Here is a 25,972-nt window from a genome sequence, read left to right as displayed (position 1 = left end):
TCGACTCACGCAAACGCCCCCCGTATCTTATTGTTATACAGTGTGTACGATGTATTATTCATAGAGAATGCACAACAAATTGCATGTGCCGGTACAGTCAGAATCTATAAACTAGTGACCTTTAACAAGACAAAACATCTTAACGAAGTCGAATAGTATAAAGTGTAAAGAAAACCGGAAGCGATGTTAAATGTAAATCTACTAGGGATATTCTAGGTGCATTGTAGAGAAACTTTACGTTAAGTTATTGAACATGGTCAATAATTTCCAAATCGACAATGTAAAATAACACTATATTATAACAGAAAGACAAAGTTATAATGGTCTTAAATTTACTACTACTAATATTTACTATACAGTACATCAGATAAACAATTATACTGTATAGGGACATTACTACCGCTATTCCATTTAAAAGCTACTATTTTACCACTACAACTATCCATACGTTAACAATAAAGTATAAACAACAAAAATGTAATAAAGACTAATTACGAGAAGTTAATACCCCATTAATTTAAATTATACAGTCCATAAAAGCAATAAATTACAATCACTATAAATCTTATTTCAGACAACAAAGTAAAGATCGAATTGAGGAAGCGGCGTCAATTTGCCACAATCAACCGAAGGAAACCAGTGGAATTGTGAACTCGGTCGGTTGGTAATTAGACTTAGATAATTGAGCCGATGGTACGTGACATAGACAATACTTCATGTGTTGGCTTCACACGGCTTTCACAAACCATTACATGTTCGTAGCAGGACGTGTAAGTACGTGAAGTGGACGGCTGACGAGACACAATCTAGGGTTGCTACTGTATAAATTAAATTAACTATATGCCGATATTAATGATTTGATATAATTACTCGATCGAGGAAGTAATGAATATGGCTATCTGAACAGGAAAGCTATGTATCCTGAAGTTGTTGAAGTAGAGCGAAGTAATGATAAAATTATCAACAAAATAAATTGTTGTATATAAATCATAAGATTATCGTAAAGATTATTCCATACTTTATAAAATAATAAAAATTACCATGCAAATGAAATAAATTTGCTTAAAATTATGTTAAAATCGTAAACGTTTTTTAAAGTGGCTTCCTAACCTACTACCAACATATTAAAAGATGAGTATTACAAAATCTACTATAGCACTATGTAATTAAGTTTCAAATACTTTATATTGTAGATATAGAACAATATATAGAAAGGTAGGAAAAAATATAAAAGTCGTAATAAAAAGTGGTATCAAATACATTGCACTAATAAATAAAACCGATCACTATGAACATAAAATACAATGTAAATTTTTATTAGTTATATCGATCGTAATTTGCCGATGAAAGCTGCCAATGCAATAAGACTGAGATATAAAATGTTCTTCATTTAATTCTTATGTTTATAACCGCAATTTTCATTTGTTTATTCCTTAGCGATATACCTAAAAGTCAAAGGACAGAGTCCGAAAAAGAGTAAACACACATTTAAAACTTTTTTCATAGATCTCAGTTTTTATTTCTAATATATAATTAAAAAAAAAACAAAACAATTCTTTATTCTGCAAAAGTATGCAATACTCAAGATTTCCAAAGTGCATACTTATAGTCTACTCAGTAACAATGTTAATCATCTGTCATTACGTACCTGCGCATGCAGCATACAAATAGTACAGTTCCAGCCCAAGGCTAGATTATTCCAATAATTTTTGCAATAACATAGGGGTATTCAAATAATCAGCCCTATACAAATTGGTGCTGTAATAGGTTACGATCTAGGTCGTGTTACGAATGCAATTCTCTGGTTGTTTCAACTGATAGGCCAATCCTATTATGCTACGTTATGCATTCGTGGCCGTGACGGGAATCGCTATTGAAAAGCATTCTTGGACTCAGGAACATTCCCGTATAATTCTCTGTATCCTTATAATCATTTGCTTCTATTAACCATTTATACCTATATATGGAGTTTCTTTGATTTTATCTAATAGTTAATTAATATTGTGGACAGCTATAGAAATAATAATGAATTGTTTGGTTTGCATTAACAGTAAAATATGTTTTATGAAATTTAATGCAATCGACTATGATTTAGTAGCTAAAATGTCGGGAAAGTGTTAGGTTGTAATTATCCGTCCTCAGAACACACATAAAGACGAAACCAACTGGCCCTCTCATAAGCTAATTTGTCAGAATCCGACAGATCAACTCGCCCGATCGCGTGCTAAATGGTTTCGTGCGTATACGCATTAACATAGGTCGGAAACGAAAATATTTTTAAACCTTTCACTATCACCATTAGGTAATACGTTGATTTGCTATTTGTATAATTTAATCCAGTTTTTACATAAATACGTACTAAACATGCCCATATTTCGCTCAGTTAGATTTTGTTCATAACGTCACATGTGTTGACGTTTCTGTATTAGCAATTACAGTTAATATATATATTTATATATATATTTATTTATTTAATTTGCATAACATACATATTATGTTAGTAAACAACTTATAACCTACGCTAGTAAATTATAATATATAGAGATATGCTCTCAGTCCAGAAGCACTGGGTCCGTATATATATAATACCGCGTCGGTACGCACAAGCCACGCTAGCAATTCTCCCACTATGAGAGCATTGCAATTATTAAATTTATTTTTAGGTAAGGTCCAAGATGCTGACGTTTATGCAGAAGCCTTCCTTCCATAATTACTAAAATAAGAATATTTTTATCATTGTATAATTTTAAGTAGTATAAATATGTAGTTTTAAAATATAAACGTGTTGGCAATTAGCTGTAAGTTTATATTGTGTTAATTAAATAAATAAATAATGTTTAATTTGTATTAAGTATTACTCGTTTTTGATTTATCAATTCTTTCTGTATTTTAATTTAAGAAATACTTATCCTGGCTAACTGTCATATTCACGCATGATCTAAATTCCTATTTGAGATTACGGATATTTCCTTTAAAACGTAGGGATTTCCTACGTTTAAGATTCCTTCCAAAATAAGAGCCTTAGGTTCGCAAGTAAAGCGGCAAGACATAGCTAGTGAATGTCATGTATCTAGTTATTACAAGATGACAGCGCATCATGGCACTTCGCTCGTCAGGTTACCTCTTTATGATGATAGAAAGTCGCTACCATTAACTAATAACACCATCTGATGACTGTCTATGAATTAAATCACATGAAATGATTAATGATTTTTCAACGTGTTATAAATTTACCGGCAATCCGTCTTACTAACAAACTTATTAGTGATGTCTGTCAGATGATTTATCATTGAATTGAGATGATTATTTTGTAGTTTCCTCATAAATTGTAGTTGTTATAATAAAAACTATTTTAAAGAAGTAAACATCTTGATTTTTTATAGTCATTATGGGAGATAAATATTTATTTATATATTTGTAGGATTTAGAGGACATACCGCGTAAAATAGTCATACATAGTGTATTTGTTAACGTCGTCCTTTTAGAAATGGGTTCAAACTTGTTTATTACAATTTTCGTAAGTTGACAATATATATTTTGTGGCATAACCGCAAAGTAAACAACATTGCGGTTTTTTTGTTTAATTAGCGGTTTATCATTACGAGAGACTTACTTACAGACTCGTGTGGTCAGATTTTACTTTGGTCGATACAAAAAAGAAAATTGTATATGTATATACAATTTTTTTTTTACAATTTATATTGTGGCTAAATGTGATAGGGATCTTGATTTATTTATAACACGGCAGTAGGATCATCCCAATCCCAACCACAGATTCTCTAATATTCTCTGTAAATATATATATATCATATTATATCATATATATCATATTTTACGTAACCATAATGTTGACAACTGACAATGCCAGAGAAAAGATTGTACAGGGACTACCCGATGTGCTATTTATAGTAATATTACATTTTGTTGATAATATTTTTGCAATTTACTATTGACGTTGACTGTACTGTGACTATCCATCTGTTTTTGCGGCCCAGTTGCCAGCGTGCGATATGTACGCTATGTATGTCACCGGACGTGCAAACGTAGTACGGGCACAAATGGAGCGGATACTCCGGCTGTTACACGGATAAACAAGAAGGTCTCAAGTCTAAAACCAGCTTCATGTATCAAAAGACTTCTCAAACTTGCTAGGTTGCAATGTCGACCTCACCAAGGACGGAGTTTCGATTCTGCTTACTAAACGCTGTTCTAGGGCAGTTTTTTTGTAGTTACACAAACGGAGCTAGATGGAAATATTTTTTTCAAAATTCGAATTCAGAATCATCTTTTTTAAAGTAATGACCACAGGGTTAACATGCCAGTTCGAAAATATATACACTTATATAAATACTTTACATTTCTATAATAAAAAAAAAATAATTGATAATACTTCTGTTACTTACATTAACTAAAGCGAGGATTAACCAAACGAATGTCGTTCTGGGTATATGTGTGGCGACATCCGATGCCATTTTTGACCTGTAACAAAAAAACACAACAACATAATTTAAAAAATATATATTTAACAATGAAAGTTATAATGTACAAATTATACAGATTTATTTAGAAAAAAAAAGCAAGAAACACAATGAATTGACCGTCTACTTTCGTACAGGAAAATAACAATGAAATGAAAAAAATATTTTAAGGCAATTTTTAACCGGAATCACATAGTTCACAGGAAAATTTATAACATTTACATAAGTGAAAATAACAGAATAAATAACCGGAGTAAACTAGTTTCTGATGGCGTGGCTTATTAGTCCGAGCGTCCATTAATTAATATCGTAGAATGTTACAACACTATTGTATCACTTAACAATAGAAAAATAAATAAATAAATTATAAGTTTTATATTCCGCAACGAATTGATATTATAAAATTGATTGATTCATATGATTTATTGTTTACAGCAAATCTCTCACTTTTATTTCTTGAATAGGCACCATCTTAATTCTAATCTAGTACTAAAGTAATCTTAGTAAATAACATGTTCTAAATATTGATATAACTATTTATCGTACTTATACAGACCATATGGAATTTAAAATGTGCAAAAAAAAAGAATAGTATATATAACATTAACAAAGTCATGCTAATTATTACCCTAATGCAGTAAACTAAAGAAACAAATTTTAGTCACAAGTTATCTACATGCCGTATATATGTACGTATATTCTGCATATTATTTATGACAATGTATAATGCATATCGCTAAAGCTACGCTTCAGTGGTCAAGAGGCATTGGAATGGACGACAATTTGCTTTCTCGAGCGAAAACGATCACGGTCAATGTCGCCGTCGGATCGTTTCCCATATTCTCGTGTTATGACGTATTTTTTATATTAATCTCGTTTGTGGGACACGTGGCACTGACATTGTGGTTTTATATTGTGACTAGGAAGAGGGTAATTTAAAGGAGATCATATTTTAAATTGTTATAGTAAGGACATGTATTTTAAAACAATTCAAACTGAAGCTATATTTTTAGGTGGGTCTGATTTATATTTATTTTTTTTTTTGTTATTAATGTTTTGTCTAATGTTATTATTAACTAGGCCCACGGTTTCACCTGCATGAAATTTATATCCTAATGTATAAGTTATATTACTAAAGTATCATCAAAATCCGTTCAGTAGCTTATGAGTGAAAGAGGAGCATCCACCCATCTATCGATCCATACTCGCAAACTTCCACGTTTATAATATTATTAAGATTCTGCAACAACAACAGACTGCTATTGTACGAAATAAAGTATTTATAAAAATAAGAAATGGTTAATACTGTTAATACTGTTATTCCCAATACTAAAATGACTAGTCATTTGTAGTCTTTTTCATCAATAAAATAGCGAAAAATTTACACCACGGGGCTTCCTATCACTAACACTCCGCCGGCAAGCCTGTCAACATAATGACATAATTGACTTTTATTTGACAGCAATAGCACCGACACAATGGGAATCTAGCCAAATTCAACCTTAAGTTGATCACAGTATACAGTAAAATGACTTTTCAAGAATTTTAACATTCGTAGTACAGTAATTATCGTTGGAACACCGTTTACTCGGCAGGGGTTACTCGAATACTTTCCATGACAGCTGTCATGTGTGTGATGTGTAGAAGTACATCATTTGTTTATAGTGAGAGCACTGTGGCCTAGTGGCTACTGCTTAGACTTTTGTCAGAAAGGTAACGAGTACAAATCTGGCCACACTGAAGCTTTATGTTTCAAATTATACATCTGAGTGAGTCCTGACTATTGAGACCGCGGTGAGGTCGCCACTACCATGTTAGTTTCAAATATATATTATGTACATTACGACGTGCCCACACATCGCCCATATATCTCAAGTTTAATTTAAAATCAAGTGTTACGTTCACCTCGCCGTCCATAGTTATCACTGCCTCTGACTATCCCATTCTGGAAAACAGCCATGTAGATATATATTTATTTTGTATTTCCTCCTATCAATAATTCTAATCTACAGTAAATATGCCACTGTTTTAATCAAAAAACGAAACCGATAGAACAATTAATAACGGTTGAAATATAACTAGACTGAAAAATTACCCTAAGAAAGGATTTAGCAACCAATAGATAATCAGTTTACGACTAATAGTGTTTTTCCGTTTTAACATCATTATAATACGTATTTCTAAATGCCTCCGAATGTCTTTAGAAAAATGACATCCAAAGGGTGTACTCAGTAAGCATAAGCCATATGCGTTATTTTTCGTCTCTTAGGAATAATTAGGAACTACTTAACTTTGCTAATGGCTAATTGCGATATTACAATTTATAGGGCATCTCAATACTAATTTGAAGATAATTTACAGGAACTTTTATCTATTTCTTACTGCTTGCCAATTTGAGAAATTAAAAATTCTTTTGCATTATGAACATGGCACTCTTTAAGATTATCTTCTCAAATAACTATACTGAATATATATGTAACGTCTCCTTGCCCTGCTTTCGTTACTCCCTCATTACTTGATGTATAGTATTACGCGTCGGTATAATTAGAAATGTTAGAAGGTTTGTTCAGCATCAGTCTTGTATTGCATGTTTCTCTGTCAGTGTAAATACTAATGACGGAAGATCCGGTAGGTTGAACTACCCATATATTAGTCCACATACCTACTGTACACGGTAGCTTCTATTAGTTCGGCGAATAGATACGTAACATAGTCTATGTCTTTGAAAAAAGAATCATTGTAAATTAAAGTAAAACCGATTGTCAAAAAAATCGTCAAAAAAAGTCCAGTGTATTTTCAAGCTCTTAAAGTATTTTAAATTTCGATAATAATATTGCAAAACGTATGGGATTAATCATAATAGGCATACCAAGCCAAAAGGCATAGAATACTCATAAAGCTAAACCACATAATTTACCGAAAAAACGAGTAGAAAACAACTTAAACTTAAATTTTCAACTTTTCATACTAAATTGGTCAAGTGATCACGCAAATTGTATGAAGATTTTAAAAAATATTTACTATTTATTTTTTGAGGTATTTCGCTTCGTTTCGAAAAAACTCAGATAAAATGAAGACAAATATTTTCGGGATGGTATACCCTACGACTGACCCTACATATAACCTATTAACATAGTACTAGTAGGCATTCTGTTACCATAGCAGTGAATGAGATTGATGCCTAGACAAAGCAAAAAGTGTGATTTTTCACAAAATGAAAGTGCGTTATTATACTTGCATGTGGAGAGTCTCACACGCAGCTCGCTTGATTAACTCGCGGTATTGAACCGATTTCCCCTAATACTTATGCCCTCATTATCATTGCATTTCACACTGCACATAATTTACTTTCATGATTACATTTGCAAAGGAATATCTACTATTTTTTTTATTCTAGTAAGGGCTGTAATAACAATTATGATATCCATGGATAATTCACACAGTGCCATCTAGTCCCAAGTTAAGCAGAGTTATGTTATAGGTACTAGACAACTGATATAAATACTTAGGCACTTTTTTTGTAAATACACGCATAATGGACATAGAAGCTCAGACCAGATCCAGACAGATATAAGCCATTATACTCATAAATACAAAAGTTTGTACGGTGCGAGAAATCGTGCTATGGATATCCTAATATCTAACCAAACCAAATTGAACTGTGAGGCAGGGGTATTCTGCCACCTACCTACCTACCTATCAAGTATCGAAATATCAAGTGTTGCATTGCCACATGTTGGCTATTGACTACCCTATCTGGGATAACAGTCGTAAATAAATATATAGAAAGACTCGTTCTCAACAGTAGAACGTTAATGGCTTTTTATAACCAATATATTTACATTCAAAACACTTCCATTTATGCATGCGCTGGTCATAATAACATGTGTCTGTACGTTCATACGGACGATTAATAACGTGTGCTTACTAAAACCATAAAGTGTAAAGGCTATATGATAAAGTGTATTTATCAGTGGCTTGGAGGGCAGAGAGACAACCTTATCGAAAACACGGTGATCCTTTGAAAGCCTGCGGGCGCGCCGCAAACGGCACAGCCAGATGTAGGGTTCGGCAGTCGACTTTATTTCTTAATAAAGCTTTAGATAATTCTATTGTAATTTCTTCATAGTAGATATGTTAATTTCAAAACAGTTATAAAAGATAATCATTTTGGACACAACTTTAGTAAAATTAATATTATAATTGCTAATATTGCACTTATAGTACACTTCACACCAAACACTAGCAGTTCCAATTTTCTTTCTTTATTCAAGCTAAAGATGCAGTTATCAACATCGTACAAACAAAAAGTAGAGAAATAGTAAAATTTTATGCTAAAGTCAAAAGTCCTGGCTTAAACTCCGTTGACTTGGTCTTCTCTACCGGCAGCATACAAACATTTGTATTTTCATAAATACCAAACAAACACTACAATTTTACTCATGTATATTTGTTTGTGTTTTGGCTATTTTTATGTCTATTTACAGAAATGTGTAAGTGTATGTATTGATATTTCTGTATATTCCAGTTGTTTAGTAGTTACCAATAAGACAGACTGCTTAGTTTACAAAAATCTTACACGAATATATTAAACACATGTTCAAATGTCATTAAAACACACAGGCAACTGTGCGATCTTTCAAAATCACATTACGCATTATCACAGAACCCCCAAATTCCCGAAACCACTTTTTAACTTCTTCCTTGAATTATTAAAGTCGACAACGGAATGTGGGTCGATTCCATCAATCAAATTTACTTGGGCCGTGGCCAGCGGCATATTTTAGAGAGACTGCATAATGTGTGAGACCAGTTATGAGCAGTTGGTTGCTAGGTGAGATATTCGGTAGTACAAATGTCAATTTTCTTGTCAGTTACATGAATTTATTATATTCAAACTTATTTTTGCTGTCTAATGAAGTACAGAATATAGCAGGAATAATATTATAGTTTCTGCTATGAATTAGAATCAGTTATTTATTTAGATATGTATCTGCGAAACATTATTGGTTACTATTACATTTATTATATTACTAGCCATTACTCACAATTTTGACTGCTTTTTCTAAATATAAATAAATGATAACTTATATCCATTCTGTGTCCCATTTAGAAGTGAAAAGGTAACAGATATATGCACAATAATCATATATATTATAGCATTGATAATTAGAACAATCATGAATGTGGCATGAAATTGCTGTTAATAATATCTACAAATAAAATTATCAGCCGCTATTTTACTAATTTATTTCCACAACTTCTTCCGCTTTTTTGTTAGATATATCGTCTATCTCCGTCACATACAAACAAACAAACATACAGACACACTATCTCATTTATAATATTAATATGCACAATGTACAATGTACTTTCCTCTTAAATTCTCATTAATGTAACATTGCATGCGAAAATCATATTATTAATGATCTTTTATATGAATTAAGTCGTACAATAATCCAAGATGTCTTTTCGATTCGTTACACACCGAGTGATAACTGTTTGGAGATATGAAATGCCGACGCAATGATTTTGATCATTTTTATGCCTGCTGGTACTTTTTTTATAAAGAATAAGATGATACACTCGCAACATAAAATTATATAAGTTATAATATATACTTATGTAATTGACAAATTGTGTTTTTTAATGCAAATACTAATTACGACTTGAAAACGAATGATTACAGTAGTTTAATGGTAATAAATACATATAAAATATTATGATATTTATGACAAATATGGAACTTAAATCTTAAATAAATTCAGTTTTAATGATGTATACTTTAACAATATTTTGCAATTAATGTTGTTACTTACTATGTAAGTACGTAACAACCCTAATTGCAAAACTTAAGGGGGGTAACTACTCTTAAATGAAAACAATTAAATAACTTACAGTGTATACCGATGCTTTAGTTAAAATCCGAAATAGCGTATTTTTTATTTTAATTTATTACAATAACATACTGAAGTTAGTTTAAAGTCTTTTTTAAGTTGTATGTATTAAACATTCTTTAGAAATTGTCTTCAAACTACTTCAAAAAATAGAGATTCTCAATTACACTGAAATGTTTGTGGATATTCTAAATAAAAACCGAACTGAATTTGATGATTCTTTCTGTAATCAATATGGTTGTAAGTATTGGTAGACGGGGTTTTTTTAGTGAAATAAAATATATCTGTTCCGAAACCGTACCCCGAATAAATATGTATTAAATATTCAGGCCATAACGACTGCGGTCAAACAAACGACAACAAACAAAGTATCGAATTAAAAAGTTAACAAGAAGCCATGTTCAATATTTGAAATGCAAACACAGTGTACGGTTTACAAAATACCGGACTATTTACTCAATAGTCTAGTATAACGTTTGTCTACTCATGTTTGTTTTACTGTAAATCAATAAAAGATATGTACATATTAGGCACTATCAGTGTATTAATTAAGAAAGTTTACTACCGTAGCTCTGTGAAGCTTTTTTGTATGACAATGGAATAGTGCACCTGCCTCCGCTAACGGTATACGCTGGCACTAATGTAAGGTGATAGAATGAAGATGAATCCCAAATTCATTAGGAATAAATCACGATGGTTTCCAGGTGGGACGTTCAGGTCGACCAGACACAATTCTTACAATGAGGTCACTGGGGTAAAGGGGATTGTTAGTAATGGAGACTAGTGATCCCATTATCAGCAATGTACCATCTTACCATGTTAAATCGATCTCCACTTACTTTCTTACTTGTTAAACTAATAACAATGGTGAGCGTCAAAAATTAATATTTCCATGTTTAATATGGATCTTTGGTTGTATACACACTGAATATTTGTTAATTTGTTAACTTGGAAGGTTTCTATCGTAATGTGGTACAAAAATAGAATTGAAAACTATCCGATTAAAAACAGAGCCGCGACATTTATATAATCAAAAAAGTGTTTAAAAAGCTTCAAGTTACATATTTTGGAAAATTTATAATACTTACGTATAGCTAGTATTATTTTCAGATCTATTTACTGATAATTTCGTGCAATATAAATGTATATTTTATTAATATTTCTCATAAATAAAAAGCAGAGCGTACCTCTATAGACGGCGGTAACAAATGATCTTATATGGCTGCAGGCGTTTTATTTAATTAAGTTATAAATTATACCTTCTCCCCAGTATGGTATTAGTGTAATATAATTATTATACGAAAGTAAACTATAGACAACTTTATGAATTGATAATTAACTGTTAATTAAATTTAGTAATAAAAATTAAGGGTAATTGTCTATGTTATCGGAATCGTCTGCTTTTACGTGAAATTTATGAGACGGTAAAATTTTCAAATTATATTACATATTTCTCTTCTCTAATATAGCGTTGTGATAGACAGATAGTTTTAAAAATGTCCTACTTATGTATTATATGTTTTTACTACACAAATTTCTTAGTTTATTTAGCGAGGGTAAAATTACAATAAATATATTGATATTTTTTTTATTTTCTCTAACATACTATATACAAATACAGTAATTATTGTTTTTAATAGTCTAGCGTTCAATTTACAAGTTAGGTATTGAAACATTCATACATTCAAATACCTAGATGTTTTCAACGATTTGCAAAAAAGATACGACAAAGGCGATACATTGTGATCTGTGATCTTAATATTTTCCGCTAATAAATTACAAAATATTACATCACTTGTTTAAAACAACGGTTCGGTCGAATTTAGTTTTTGCTAACCCGCTCCTATTTTAATTAAACAACATCGAGGAAGTGAGTCAGTAGTTAAAATAGAGCACACCTGTTGATCGTAAAATGTAAAAAAATCTATGAAAAAAATACAGTAATCGGTACAGGCAAGTAATATATCTATTAGGTAATTCAACATAATTTGAGTAAAGTAATGTATATAGAAATACACACAAGCTCATAAAGCGGCAAATAGTTATAACATCAGGACAAAGTGATGTTCGGGTTACGGCCACTATTTCCATGGCCAGATTATTACCTTTTGACAAAAATTCAATGGCATATGTTGGTGGTAACGATATTCTCTATAATTAAAATTTAATAATGAATCTATATTTATGTAATCATGACCACGCTCATTTAAAAATTATATCGTCTTCTCCTTTACTCTATCATCTTCATCCGTTAGTTCAGTATGACGGTAAATTTGACTGTAATATAACTATCTGAATAAAGATATTATTTGATTTGATTTTAAAAATCAGGTATGTGTCTTTGGACTTTATTCACTAATGTCATTGTTCGTATTTGTTTTATGAGCGACTCATAGCGCTTCTATTAATGTGTGTATGTGTATACACTGAACACGACAGTGTAAATATAAATAATCATTTTACTATATATACAGCAAATTCATTTATTGTATAGTTCTATGCTGAAGAATAATAGAAATAAAAATATTACATAAAAATGTATCAAAACTCACCAGCCACCGTATTTCCGACGACTAGTATTCTTCGTTCTCCAAACGATCATTATTCACCGAACACTAACATGCGTATGTACATATGTCACAACACAATTGTCACCTTCGATTCCCGCTGTAGATCGACGTGTGCATGCCGCACATAATCTTTTTTTTAACTTGTCACACTGCACTTAGAGATGATAGTTTATCTGCAACAATATAATAAAATTTTAGTGCCAATACAGAACATTTTATTATTTCTATTACTACTTGTATACATATAATATACCTATATCGGATATTTTTAAATCCTCTAAACAAGATTTTGTGTTTTTATACAGTATATATTTTTTAATTGCTGTACTATAATAACATATCAGTTGATGGTCAATGATTATTATTTTTAATTCAAGCATAGACATAATTAAATACAAATAAATAATGTTAATATTAAAAAAAGAATACAATTTCGACATGAAATTTCATAACATTTATTTAATATTTTCTTTTAAATATTTGTTTCAGAAATAAGAAAAAATAACAATTTCATTCAAAAATATAAAAAAGATGCCTCTAGCTTAACTGAACTTTAAATGAAGGACATTTGCAATTTGAATACGTTTTAAGTGTGTTATGCTACATCTTCGCTAATTAATGTATTTTTCTAGGGTTCCATATCAAAGTTTAGTGTAAGTATAAACAAAAACATTAAACCTCTTTTTATAAAACTTAATGTTCACAATGAACTGCCATTGTGGAAGTAGCGACGGTAAATCAAACTACAGTACCATCGCCTATGATTCTACAAGTACCTGATCATGATTCAGTCAAATCAAAAGGAGATTGCATCGCGATTCTTGATCTCGATTTGTAATTATTTGTTTACCTTAGCCGATGGTACTAAGAAACCTTCAAATGATACCGTTTTTGTATGGATCTTGATAGTAATATAGCTAAGAGAAATTTTGCTGAACCTTGGACGTGATTCAGAATCAATGATACCGAAAATTTGGATCATTGCTTGCGATATCTATAAAAGTTTCACAATATTTTGTCTGTGTTAATAGACATATTTCACTCTATGCATATGCGTAATATGACCCCATGATTACGACAGTGCAATAACTCCTTTACAAATTACATTTTTTCTAATAAAACATGTAGTTCTCAACATAACTTTTAATTGCCTCTAAAAAAGCTAATTAAGCTACTTTCAACAACGTAATCACATAGCAATGCCAACTAGCATATATAACTACTATACTACTACTAAGCCCTTATGTGTGAGGTCAGTAGTCTCAAGGCACAACAATGGACCATTCACGCATTTTTGTATGTTCAAGTTGGTAAGTAGGTAATTACTAGGTACCGTTAACCACCGCCCTCTGACATGATGACGTTGCGACGACTGTTTGCGTACTGAAATTGTACTATTATTATGTCTGTGGTTTTGTTTGCGTGGGATCCTATGATCGCGAGGTTTTAGTTCCTTTAGGAACATCTGCCGTTAGAATTCCAGTACAATTATTATCATCTAAATGTCAGTATTGTATTGTATACATACCAATATTAAAAACACCCATTATCAGATATTAATAAAGGTCGGTGGATGTATTCTTAATTTAAAAGAAATGACGTAATCATTTTTATTTATTTTCATTTATTGGAGGGCTTGAAATATATACTCAATTTAGATATTATTAGAAAGGCAAAAAAGCAGTTTTATATGAAAACGACAATAAGAGACGCATTATTATCAGTTGGTAGCTTTCGTTGAATTCCAAACCAGTTAGAGGTTACCAGTTTAAACCTGATCCACGCATAGCTAATATGACTTTCAAGTTCATGAATGAATATTAGTTGAAACATAAATGTCTACTTATTTTACTGTAAAGAGTAGTGTCTATTAAATGTACTAAGAAGCAAATTTCCAAATTCCCTCTACATCTAAAAAGTTCTTTGAATGTAAAAGTTTCTTCTGAATGCAAATAGATTTTATGAATATAATTTTTGAAATGATATCAGTACTGAGTAAGATATATGTATATAATGTTTATAATAACTATTAAAGTTTTCAATACCATTGTCGTAAATACAACAATTAGCATATCCTCAGTGGCCTAGCGGTTTAGCACATAGTATGATTCTACGTAGGATGCAAACATTTGTATTCGTCTGGGTGATTTCTATGAATGTATATTATGTATTTATTTCCAAAAAAATGTATGTAAATATTTATATTACGTGTCCAGTAACCTCATATTTTTTAGTTATTTCCTCTTAATTGATATTTATGAGAGCTATCCGAATCACCGTACTATATCTGCCGTTACAGATTAACTGTTTCGTTTTAATCTCTAAATTTTAAAACCATATATATATTTGTATTGTATTCGAAATTATAAAAGACAAATATAAAGTGGTATCAAGGATACCTACTCTTGTTTATTTTTATCAATTACCTCCAGTAAGTTAAAATAAGAAATTCCGCTAAGTTATACTTTTTAATTCTCTTTACATGATTTAGAATCGTTGGGTACAATGAAATATTAAAGTATCGTGGAACGAATAGTACGTAAAGTAATCGGTTGACTGATTCTAAAGATCATAACGGAGAGACACATGTGGCGTAAACAAACCTTTTTTTTTCTTAAAGTTCAGTGACTCGTCCCTTTAATGACGCCAACACACCTGTCTAGTGTAATTGTAAGTAAAAATAAGTAAGAATTGTCTATATTAAACGAGATGGCGGTTTCTACTTTCACTGTACGAGCTTTGCCCATTAAACGCGAGCTAGTCATTGTTTGAAATGATGTGGTTACTGGTACTGAAGCGACAACAATGACTTAGTGTGATCAGCTAGTAACTAAACGTGCGCTGAACTATGTACAAAAGAGATAAGAGATACTTCAAAATCAAGAGTTAATGAGGCTGTAATTGGCACGTGGGCGGTAAGATTACATCATACTAAGCTGTGTTAATCGATTCAATTGTTTGAACATAAATTATGACGTTGATCTAAGTTTTAGAATATTATCTTTTGACTTCTGTGTTGATGATGCACTTAAATATTTATAGTTGACAAAACACTAATAGTGAGTTTTAGAACCATATATTCATACATATTCTTACTAATATTCTACATGCGAAAGTACATGTGTGTTTTTTACCTTTTCAAGACATAGTAGCAAAACGGACCTCAATATTTGATTGAATAAGATAAGCGAAGGCGCAGATAACATTAACACGGGTTTTGATTATGTTCCTAATATTATAAACGCACTTCTTGAAAGTTCGGCTAATTTTTTAATATGATATAATATATATCTTTATAGGCTGGCCTGCATTTCTGTACATCAAATTAATATTAAGCCTATCTAATGCAATTAGCACCAGCCGTATTTGGTTAAGATAATTATTCAGATATGCGACCAATGAATACCAGACTTCATTTCTAGAAACTATTTTTGTATGTATTATTACTTTACAATTTTTTTTATATACTGTATAAAATTTGACGCAGTCATAAACTATCGGGAACTCAATAAAATAAGTAAAACATAATCCCGTGATTTTTCCTAACTACAGATATTATACGCATAAACATTTCTTTGTAGTAGACTAATAGAAACTTTATTTTAATGTCCAACTATTTCAGATATTATACGCATAATATATTTCTTTGTAGTTTGTTTATAATTTATAAAAGTCAAATAATGTATTCATACACAGCTAGAAACTGTTTGTTATTTTAATGTCCATGATGTTAGTAAAATTTGGACTCATTTCACCAGAAAATCCAGGTCGCAGCTAGTTAGCATACAGGTCAATTGTTAATATAGTATATATATGATCACTAATCCCTAATATATATATTTGAACTAGTTACTTTAAAAAATACAATATTTGGTTAACGAAGGTTGAACAAATCATTATGAAAAAATAGACAGGAAATGAATCAGTTTGGAAATAAATTATTACACGTAAATAATTATATGTCTACATCAGTAAATAGGTATAAACGTCTTGTATTACATGCAACAAAGTAACTACCTATAATTAGGCCTAATACGAGAATCACGCGTCGATTTCGACGATATAAATTGCAATAACAAAGTTTCATTATTAAATAATATTAATTTTTCAATGCAAACTAATGAGCTAAATTATTTCTCATTATTGCATCATACACTGCGGAGTCCGTAATAAACACTTAATAAAAAGTATAATCTTCAAAAAGCAATGTATTAGTAGCTATGCAATGTAAACTGTTTAACGATATGTGACGACAATAGACCTACATCAGTAAACCGTGGTTTAATTGTAAGACACGAATTCGGTACTCATTCTATCACTGGGTTCATTTATTTCATGTCTACTTAGTTGTCATAGAATAAAATGGGAAGATAGAACTATCTTTTAATATAATTATTGTATTATTATATATAAAAAAGTATAAAGTGATAATACCAAATTGATTGAATCATCATTGCTAACTCGAAATTATTTCTGTAACATTGAAATTACTCAGTAAAATTTCTGTATACAGGAATAGATTTCTAAATAAACATCTATCGTAAGCAAAAAAGGACTAGATTTTATAAAACTTACTTCATACACGTGATTTTATTACTAAGGGACACTTGTTTACTATAAAATTAAAGCGCTGTGTTGTGAGAAAGGACAGTGGTAAATTATAAAATGTATCCATATATGAGGCTAATTATGACAGTGGACGATGTTTAATGTCATATAATGAACTATATGATGCCATAACTTCGTCAACAGCATCTGCTGATGTTATATGAGTTCTAGGTAGTCGTCACGATTAAGAGAAATATAATGACTGTGCATATATTAAAATCCTTCAAGCCATTTAGGCTACACTTCGTCAGATATCTTCATAAATTATTATATAATATACATGCATCAAATCATTTTCAACCGTAACTGAATTGAAATATGAAATAAATAGTATTTTATGTCAGTGATTTAATTTTAATGAAAAATCTGATAGAAATTTTCATATCGATTTACAAAACAAGAATATTATGAAACATACACAAATTATATGGTTTTATTACAAAACACAAAATTAATACGATATGACACTAAATTAATTCTAGAATTAAATGTCAACATAATTGGAAAATTGTAATTTTCATAATTACAAAAGTGGAAAATTAATCATACAACTACTATAAGTTATAATACTTTCCATAAGATTTTTATACACCATATTTCAAGCAAATAAACTTCATTTCATATACATCACTAATTAAGAATTACTATAATTGAAAAAAAAACCTACCCCGCGTAGGTATTATCGTTTCTGAAAACACACGTCTGTTATTCGATTCTATGATAGAGGCATACACCGTTGATCGATTACGAGGCTACATGTACAATAATTACCGAGTTCGAAGATCTTTACAAATCAATACGGGGCCAGGTGATTCTCAATATAATACAGTGAGTATACGAGTAAGTAAGTAATGTAGGTAATATTACACTAGCCGACCCGCACAACTTCGCCTGCACCACACATGAAATTTATTTCACCCATCTTTTTAAATTATAGCCTATATGTATTCTGATGTACAAGTTACATATGTTACTGTAAAGTGTCATGAAAATGAGTCCAGTAGTTTTTGCGTGAAGAGGTACAAACATCTGCAAACTGTCGCATTTATAATATTAGTAATATGTATAAAATTAACAATTGGCATAAACATAGAAAAATTACATCATCGAAATTTTAGTGAAATGTTTAGTCGTCTCGTACTCGATTTTTGTCTTCTGTCCGAATTTGTATCGTATATTCGATATCGAATTCTATATCGTAAATAAAGAATGTTTCCACCTAATTATCTAAATAAAGATCATTTTACAATGCTCTAGGGTAGGTACGATAGTATATATGTATATATAAGTATTTAGAGTATTGTCTTTAAGTACTCATATATTCTATGGTATGGTATGGTATGGTATAATACCGCACCTTACCAAACCGCATTACAAGCATTAAGATACTAACTAAGCTTCCAACATTAATGTAAATAATGCACCGCAACCCACCGCATTTGACCACATCCATTATGATATTACCATTAACGTACGTTATATTACTACTGATGTAACGTTAGCTAAATTCAATAGAATGTTTGATAGTACGTACATTTTTAATAATAGAAAAATATAACTAAAGAAACAAATACTTCAATAACATTTTAAATTTACTAAATCAGTAAAGTACGATTAGAAATAAAACATACCAATAGTTTTTTGTAAGGGTACGGATATATATTTATGGAAACCAATTTAATTTTTTATTATTAATTTAGATCCCATTTTGAGTCAATGCCTTCCTAGTAGGTATAATAAGTTTTTTTTGTAAAATATTTAATATTACTATTCGAGAAAAAACTTTTTGGAGATAGTCTATTGATTTTAAGGTCAATGATATTCATTTTGTTAAAATTCACATAGTCGATATGTTGACACAGAAATACTCCATTTGGTTGAAACTTAATACATATGTAGGAGGTACTTTACGTCCACTCAACAGCACTAAATATTAAATATTATTTGCAGAACTCTTTAAAGTTACTCAGTTACCGTAATTAAATCATTCTGAATCACCAAATTTTCCCAAGACCTAAAAAAGAGCAGACGAATGTTTTAAAAATTTCTGTTACGTCAATTTATTCATTTAGCATATCTTCTGTCACTCATGAATCGCAACATTTTTATCACTCTCCTCAGACTTGCGTCACTACAAACTAAATATTTTATAATATAACAATTTTATTAAGATACCTATATAAACTACAATTGTTTGAATACATTCATTTGGAAGGTTTTCTCCGTATATACAATTAAAACTTTTGGTGTTTGGTGTATGTAGTAAACCATTTTTGTGAGAAATTGTGCAATTATTTTTTTAGAATATTTACAGAAGGTTACATAGATTTAAATTGGGTTCAATTACATAAGTGCGGTACCAATTCTTATAAAACATATCGTTAATTGTTGTATGATTACCAACCTTACTGAAAATATCAAATAAGTTTAATTTTCACCTGGTGAAATCAACACTTTACGTTAAAACATCGCTTTACGTTCAAATATAATATATATAGGTACCTCTTCTATATATTTAAGTAACAGATATCTCTATCTATAAACTTAACTAACTTATTGTGACTAGGTAAGAATGTAAAAGAATTAAACGAATTCCTTAACATAACAAAAAATTATCAAGTACCTACTTCACTTAAGCATTGTCACTACTAAGGTCTAAAGTGTTATGCCTACACTTACAGTAATTTTATTACCCTTCGCGTATAACTTGTAAATCAACCTACTCGACTCCAGAAATCAGTAGGATTATGATATAAGAGCCAACAATAGTAATCTCTACAAATTCTCATGTTATAAATATTCTGTTAGATTATGACTATAGACAATTTGGACCCTACAAAATCTCTCATCATATAAATAATTTGTCAGATTATGTGAACAGCTGAACAGAAAGTATACTTTCCATGAGGTGTGGCTGTCAGTTCATAAAAAATAACAATCTACCAAAAGCGTAAGCGATTAATAAAATTTACATTTTATAATGTCATGTGGATATTAAAAATGTATTAAATGAAAAACGCTTTTCTATAATATATAAATCTTACATTCAAGTACTTTACACATTTTTTTTTTATAAAACTCTTTAAAATTAATTAAAAGAAAATATTTTATGACAGCGAAAGCGAGACAAGTGGCACCAGAAAGATTAAAGTAACGTAGGTGGGCGCATACTAATTGTGACGGAATTAGATAAAACTACGTCAATCCATTAATCGTTGAACTTCCATAGAAAATATTGAACTCTATCGAATATGAATCTACAAAAAATATTATTTTATATATATAAACAAATAAATATATATATATATATATTCTCTATCGCACTTTGAAATACAGTTGTAAACTTAATTATAGTCAAATTGAGCAGAGGTTACTATCTTGACAATATCAACAAACCTCTGCTCTATTTGGCTATAATTACATCAATAGTTTTTTAGAGTTCCTAAAACACAAAAAACAATGAGAAATTATTATTTACAGCAAATAGTTACCTATTTGCTGTAAATAATAATTTTCACGTTTTTTTATTTATTGTAACACATTTTTCTTACTTTGTTATGGAAGGAAGCTACTGTAGATAATCCCTTCTATTTATGTTATTAGAAATTGATTAATTATACAATTAATATTGATGTGTGTGTTTGTGTGCACGTTTCCAAAATAACAGTCGATTTTTCACTGTCCACCGCCCACGTTCTAGCTTCATTACTAATCGTGATACCTATAGCTCTTCTAATCCTAGCTGTACTTACATCATAAGTTAATGAGATTTAGAATTAGAATAATTTTACGATACTTCTAGAACATTATAGTTTAAAGGAGGGTAAAACTAGTAAATTTTCCGCTAATTGATTCAAATATTACAGATAAGAAATTAGGCGTCATTCCTTCATTTACATAATGAAACGAGTTTACATTTTTATTTCTATCAGAATAGGTTTAAACTATGTGATTTACTTATCTAAAAGTTATAATTGTCTTATAAATAAAAATTACATACAACTGTTTATTATTACATAAAGATTCATAAGTGCGTCTTATTGCAAAAGAATAATTATTTAATTTAACAAATATATACAGATTTATATACATACGTTTTTTTTATACTAGATGTAATTATTTCATAAAACTATTACTTTTAGGTTAATTATTTGTTCGGAAATATGCGACGACTTATGTTACTCCAGTTCTTAGGTTCATTTTACCATCAAGTCTGTTTTCATTCCTCTACAAACTTAATTCGATGTTGATAGCATCGTTACATAGGCAATCGCATTATAACGATAAGCACTTCACTGGGATAGCGATAATATCACTAACAATGTTGCTGATACATAAAGATCGAAGAGTAATGAGTCAAGTTACATGGCAATAAGGACCGTAAAGTACTGCACAATTTTACATTGAAGTATCAGACAATTAGATACATGTTTTATTTGCTTATTTATAAATATATACGTAATGAATGAATCACCACAACTTCGTTGACAACGCCTCTGACTCTGCCTCTGACCATCTGATGACAGTCGTAACATTTTTTTTTTTCTGTTTTCTAATCCAAAATTAGAAACATTTATAATATGTTTTGCGTTCATTCATTGTATAAAATATTTCTATTATTTATTATATAATATTTTCTATTATGTATTTTATGTAAAAAAAGAAATATTTTCTTTTTATAATATTGGTTTAGATTTTATTTAAACAAACAGTTATGCCATGTGTATGTCATCCCAATATAATATTAACAAGGAACGTGAGCTGAAATTCGTTTAAAAAAATACTCATCCCAATAATAAATATTATATGTATAATAATAATATTATATGTATGAATAAGATATTTATAATATGTTTAAAATAAATGAATAAATAAAATACAAAAAAAAATTCGTCTAAGTATAATATAACGAATTTAATGTTGAAGTATGCTCTAGTAGTCAACTTTTGGGTTGGTCAGTGATTTACGAATGCGATAATTAATTAATTAAAGATAATACTAATAAATACTCACATAAATAATACAACAAAGAAAGATTTGTTTTTTATTGCTGTGGTTACTTGTTCGGTGAACAAACCCGTGGGTGGCTCAACATAAATCGATTCAATCGATTTGAATAGATTGTGTTTACGCCCTATAAGTAACATAAAGTGAATGGAGTTGTCGACATAGAGTTATGGGGACGATCGAATAAACGAACAGTCGTATAACACTGATAAGATCTCACAGATAAAATTTTAAAAGGTGCCGTTTACTCATTATCATACGTAATTTTAATTTTGTTTACTAATGATGATGATGAAGGATGTTGATATGTACCTCGGCTAGTGGTACTAGACAGCGAAGTACAGAAAAGGAAGAAACGGTGAAGATGAAATCAGGTCAGAGAGAAATAGGAAGTTGTTAAGGAATCAACCATCATGGTTCCCCTAATAAACCATATCGATGCGAACCTGCGAAAATTAACTAAAACACATTAAGTTGATATATATTGTAGTTTATTGTCATAGTTTACTAACATAATATAGATGGTTATTCGAAATAAATTAATAAATAAGTAATATAGTAATCATAGTTTTGTAATTATTTCTTGGTGATATTTGCTATATGTACCTAAGCTTTAATGCACTTGTACAAATATAGATATTTGTACAAGTGCATTAAAGCTTAAATAAGTAAATATTTACGCCTTTACGTAAATTAATTAAGTAATACATATAAATCTCCGTAATATTACACATTGAAATCGTTGAAAAACGTTTGCCATGAAGTCTAGAACATCACGACATGCATACATTGGTTAAACATTAATGCTTTAAAGCTTGTCAATAATCAATTAAATACTGGAACTCTATAGCAGTCGTGATCAAGCCTTTGTGTTCTTTACAGTTAGGTAGTCGGCCAATACGGATAAATAATTCATGTGTCCCCGAAAAGCTGATGTGTGTCTTGTCATGTATAAAAACACAATAATGTGAGCAATACTTGCAATAAGTACTTATTTACAATTCCGATTTGGTTTACAAATTGCGAGAACAAACAAGAAACTGGAATGACTTACTTAAAATTCTTGAATACTTATTTTAGAAGTTTAATTAACAAGGAGCTGATTCTTTATTATCTTGTGAAACATTCGAAACATGATATTGTTTTTACTAAACGTTGCAATAGTAATTTAAATTTAAAAGTCACATAATATTAGTATTATTATTTTATTAACATACATTTTTTATCATTTATTATTTTATATTAATACTTTGTTTTATTTCCTTTAAAGGTTTCAATAGTTTAGTAACACCAGACAATACTACTAGTAGGCGAGTACATCTACAGTACTCCTTTTATATGGAGAGATAGAGAGATTTGAGCCCCGCTAACTACAGGGTACAAAGCGTGCAGTTGATATGTATTAATGAATTCGAGAAATATCTATTGCTACAATATATACATGACCAATATTACTACGTAATGTTTCTAGTTCAGTTTTTAGGTCAAATTTAATTAAAAGTATTATTTAATAAAAATGTATAATTTAATTATGACAAAGAATTATAATTAGATATTATTGGTATTAATAAGAGTCCCGTTAAATTATGATTAAAAGAAATGTCTTATTGTTTCTTTAATAACTAATATGTAATTAGTCTTTTTACATGCGTACAATGAATTATTCGCATATCAAATTTTAATTTCCCCATAATTTCGAATGTACACGTAATTTACTAGTACAGTACGGCACACTGCTGTCCATCATGTAACTTCATAAAGCGCTACTTGATAATGAGAGCGATGTTGCATTAATTTCTATGGAAAATCAGAACAATTGTTTATAAGATCACGCCGTTACATTTTTAATTTCAAATGTTGTGCTCCGCTGGGCGAGTAGACTTTCGGTAGTTTAGAGCTGGCAACACTCGGCATTGTTTATTCAAAGGCAATTCTATACGTCGTAATTATATTTCCATTTTGACAATACGTGTTAAATAAAGCACCTGTTTGTATGAACTTGGTTTCTTTTGGCATTACTTTGATATTTTAATTGTTAGGTTAAGAGGTCCACGAATATGTAGGTAATTTAAAGAAAAAAAGTAATATTATTTATGCTAGAAATACTTGTACCAATTCGTTTTTTATGTTAAATTTTACATAGTAATATAGTTAATAATACGTTGTTGTTATCAGACAGGTAGGTTTATTTGAATTTATTTCTATGAAAAACTCTGTAGAAAAAAATAGTTTTACAAGAAAATTCCTAAACAAACAAACCTTACTCCAGTATTAATTAAAAAAAATGAGTGTATGCCCGAGTTATATATAGAACATTATGCATAAAATGTCAAGTTACTTGACCTGGTAGTTGGCTAGACATTTAAGACTAGTAATAAGTTTGTAAATAAAATTGACCTAAGCAATTGAAAACCTTATTAGCATACACTTTAGATTAATATTTTAATAAAAACCTCCTAGTTTAAGTAAATAGGCAATAAACAATATCGTAAATTTTCATATCAGTAAAGCCATGTAAATGCGCTTAAGGCCTTCGCAGATGATAGACATTTTAAAGGACTCTTTGTCCATTGATAATTAAATAAGTAGCAAAGTTGTAAGAAATAAATATATTTGAAACATATTTTAAATAAGAAGCTTTAGTATCGGAATGAATTCATGAGTTTCAGTTTTTATTTACCCTTTGTTCGGCCGCATTGGTTAGATCTTAAAAACCCAGCGTTTTACAGGAAGGAAGATCCGAACTAGGGGGCCTAACAGTTATACCATAGTTTGCAACTTGCCAAGTTGTGGTCTAAACATATTTAGGTTTATTAGTTTTTATTTTTGTGGTTTTTCAGTCGCTTTTTCGCCTTTTCTGTATTTCGGACATACGCAATAAAAATTTATCTAAAAGAAATTCCTTAGAGAATAAACGGCTCGTCGGAAGAAGGTAATTGTTAATAAAGGCGAATTAGTAACTCCTATTGCTAACTACTGTTACGCCAGGTCTTTTTCCAAGCCCCCCTTTCTCGTTAACCATCGTGGCTAATTACCGGCGAACGCTACGATGGCCTTACTGACTTCCAGACCTGACTTCATGCTCATCCCATCATCTTCCACTAGTGCACCGCCAACGTACACCGTTAACGCATACTGGGATAATATTCCATTATCATCCATAAAAATAAAATAATAAAAAGTGTATCTCGTCTGTATAAGCCCTTAAGGTGATAGGCTCTATATTTGGTTAAAGCTGTCACTTCTGCCTGTTCTCAAGTACCACGCATTACGGTATATTTGTTATGCCCGCGCGCACGTTGCGTGTGGGTTTTGTATGAGACGGGACCGTCCGTCCCATGCAGACGCACACATGTACGGAAAATTAATATAATGTACACTGTATTCATTTTCCGCCAGTACAAGACAACTA

General features: G+C 30.3%; 1 protein-coding gene across 1 annotated transcript in view; it reads right to left on the bottom strand.

The window, feature by feature from the left end:
- The window catches only part of LOC131852055 (cuticlin-1), an 83,397-nt gene that overhangs the window by 45,738 nt on the left and 11,687 nt on the right, over positions 1–25,972 (bottom strand). The window contains exons 2-3 of the mRNA XM_059202647.1: positions 12,928–13,118; positions 4,404–4,479 (exon numbers count right to left, since the gene is read on the bottom strand). Coding sequence (XP_059058630.1) covers positions 4,404–4,479; positions 12,928–12,977 — 126 coding nt within the window. The 5' untranslated portion in view covers positions 12,978–13,118. The remainder of the gene's footprint in view (positions 1–4,403; positions 4,480–12,927; positions 13,119–25,972) is intronic.

The sequence above is a fragment of the Achroia grisella genome, unplaced genomic scaffold (genome assembly GCF_030625045.1).
Source record: "Achroia grisella isolate CSIRO2021 unplaced genomic scaffold, CSIRO_AGI_Agris_v1 utg821, whole genome shotgun sequence".
Lineage (NCBI taxonomy): Eukaryota > Metazoa > Arthropoda > Insecta > Lepidoptera > Pyralidae > Achroia > Achroia grisella.
This window is presented reverse-complemented; position numbering and strand designations above follow the sequence as displayed.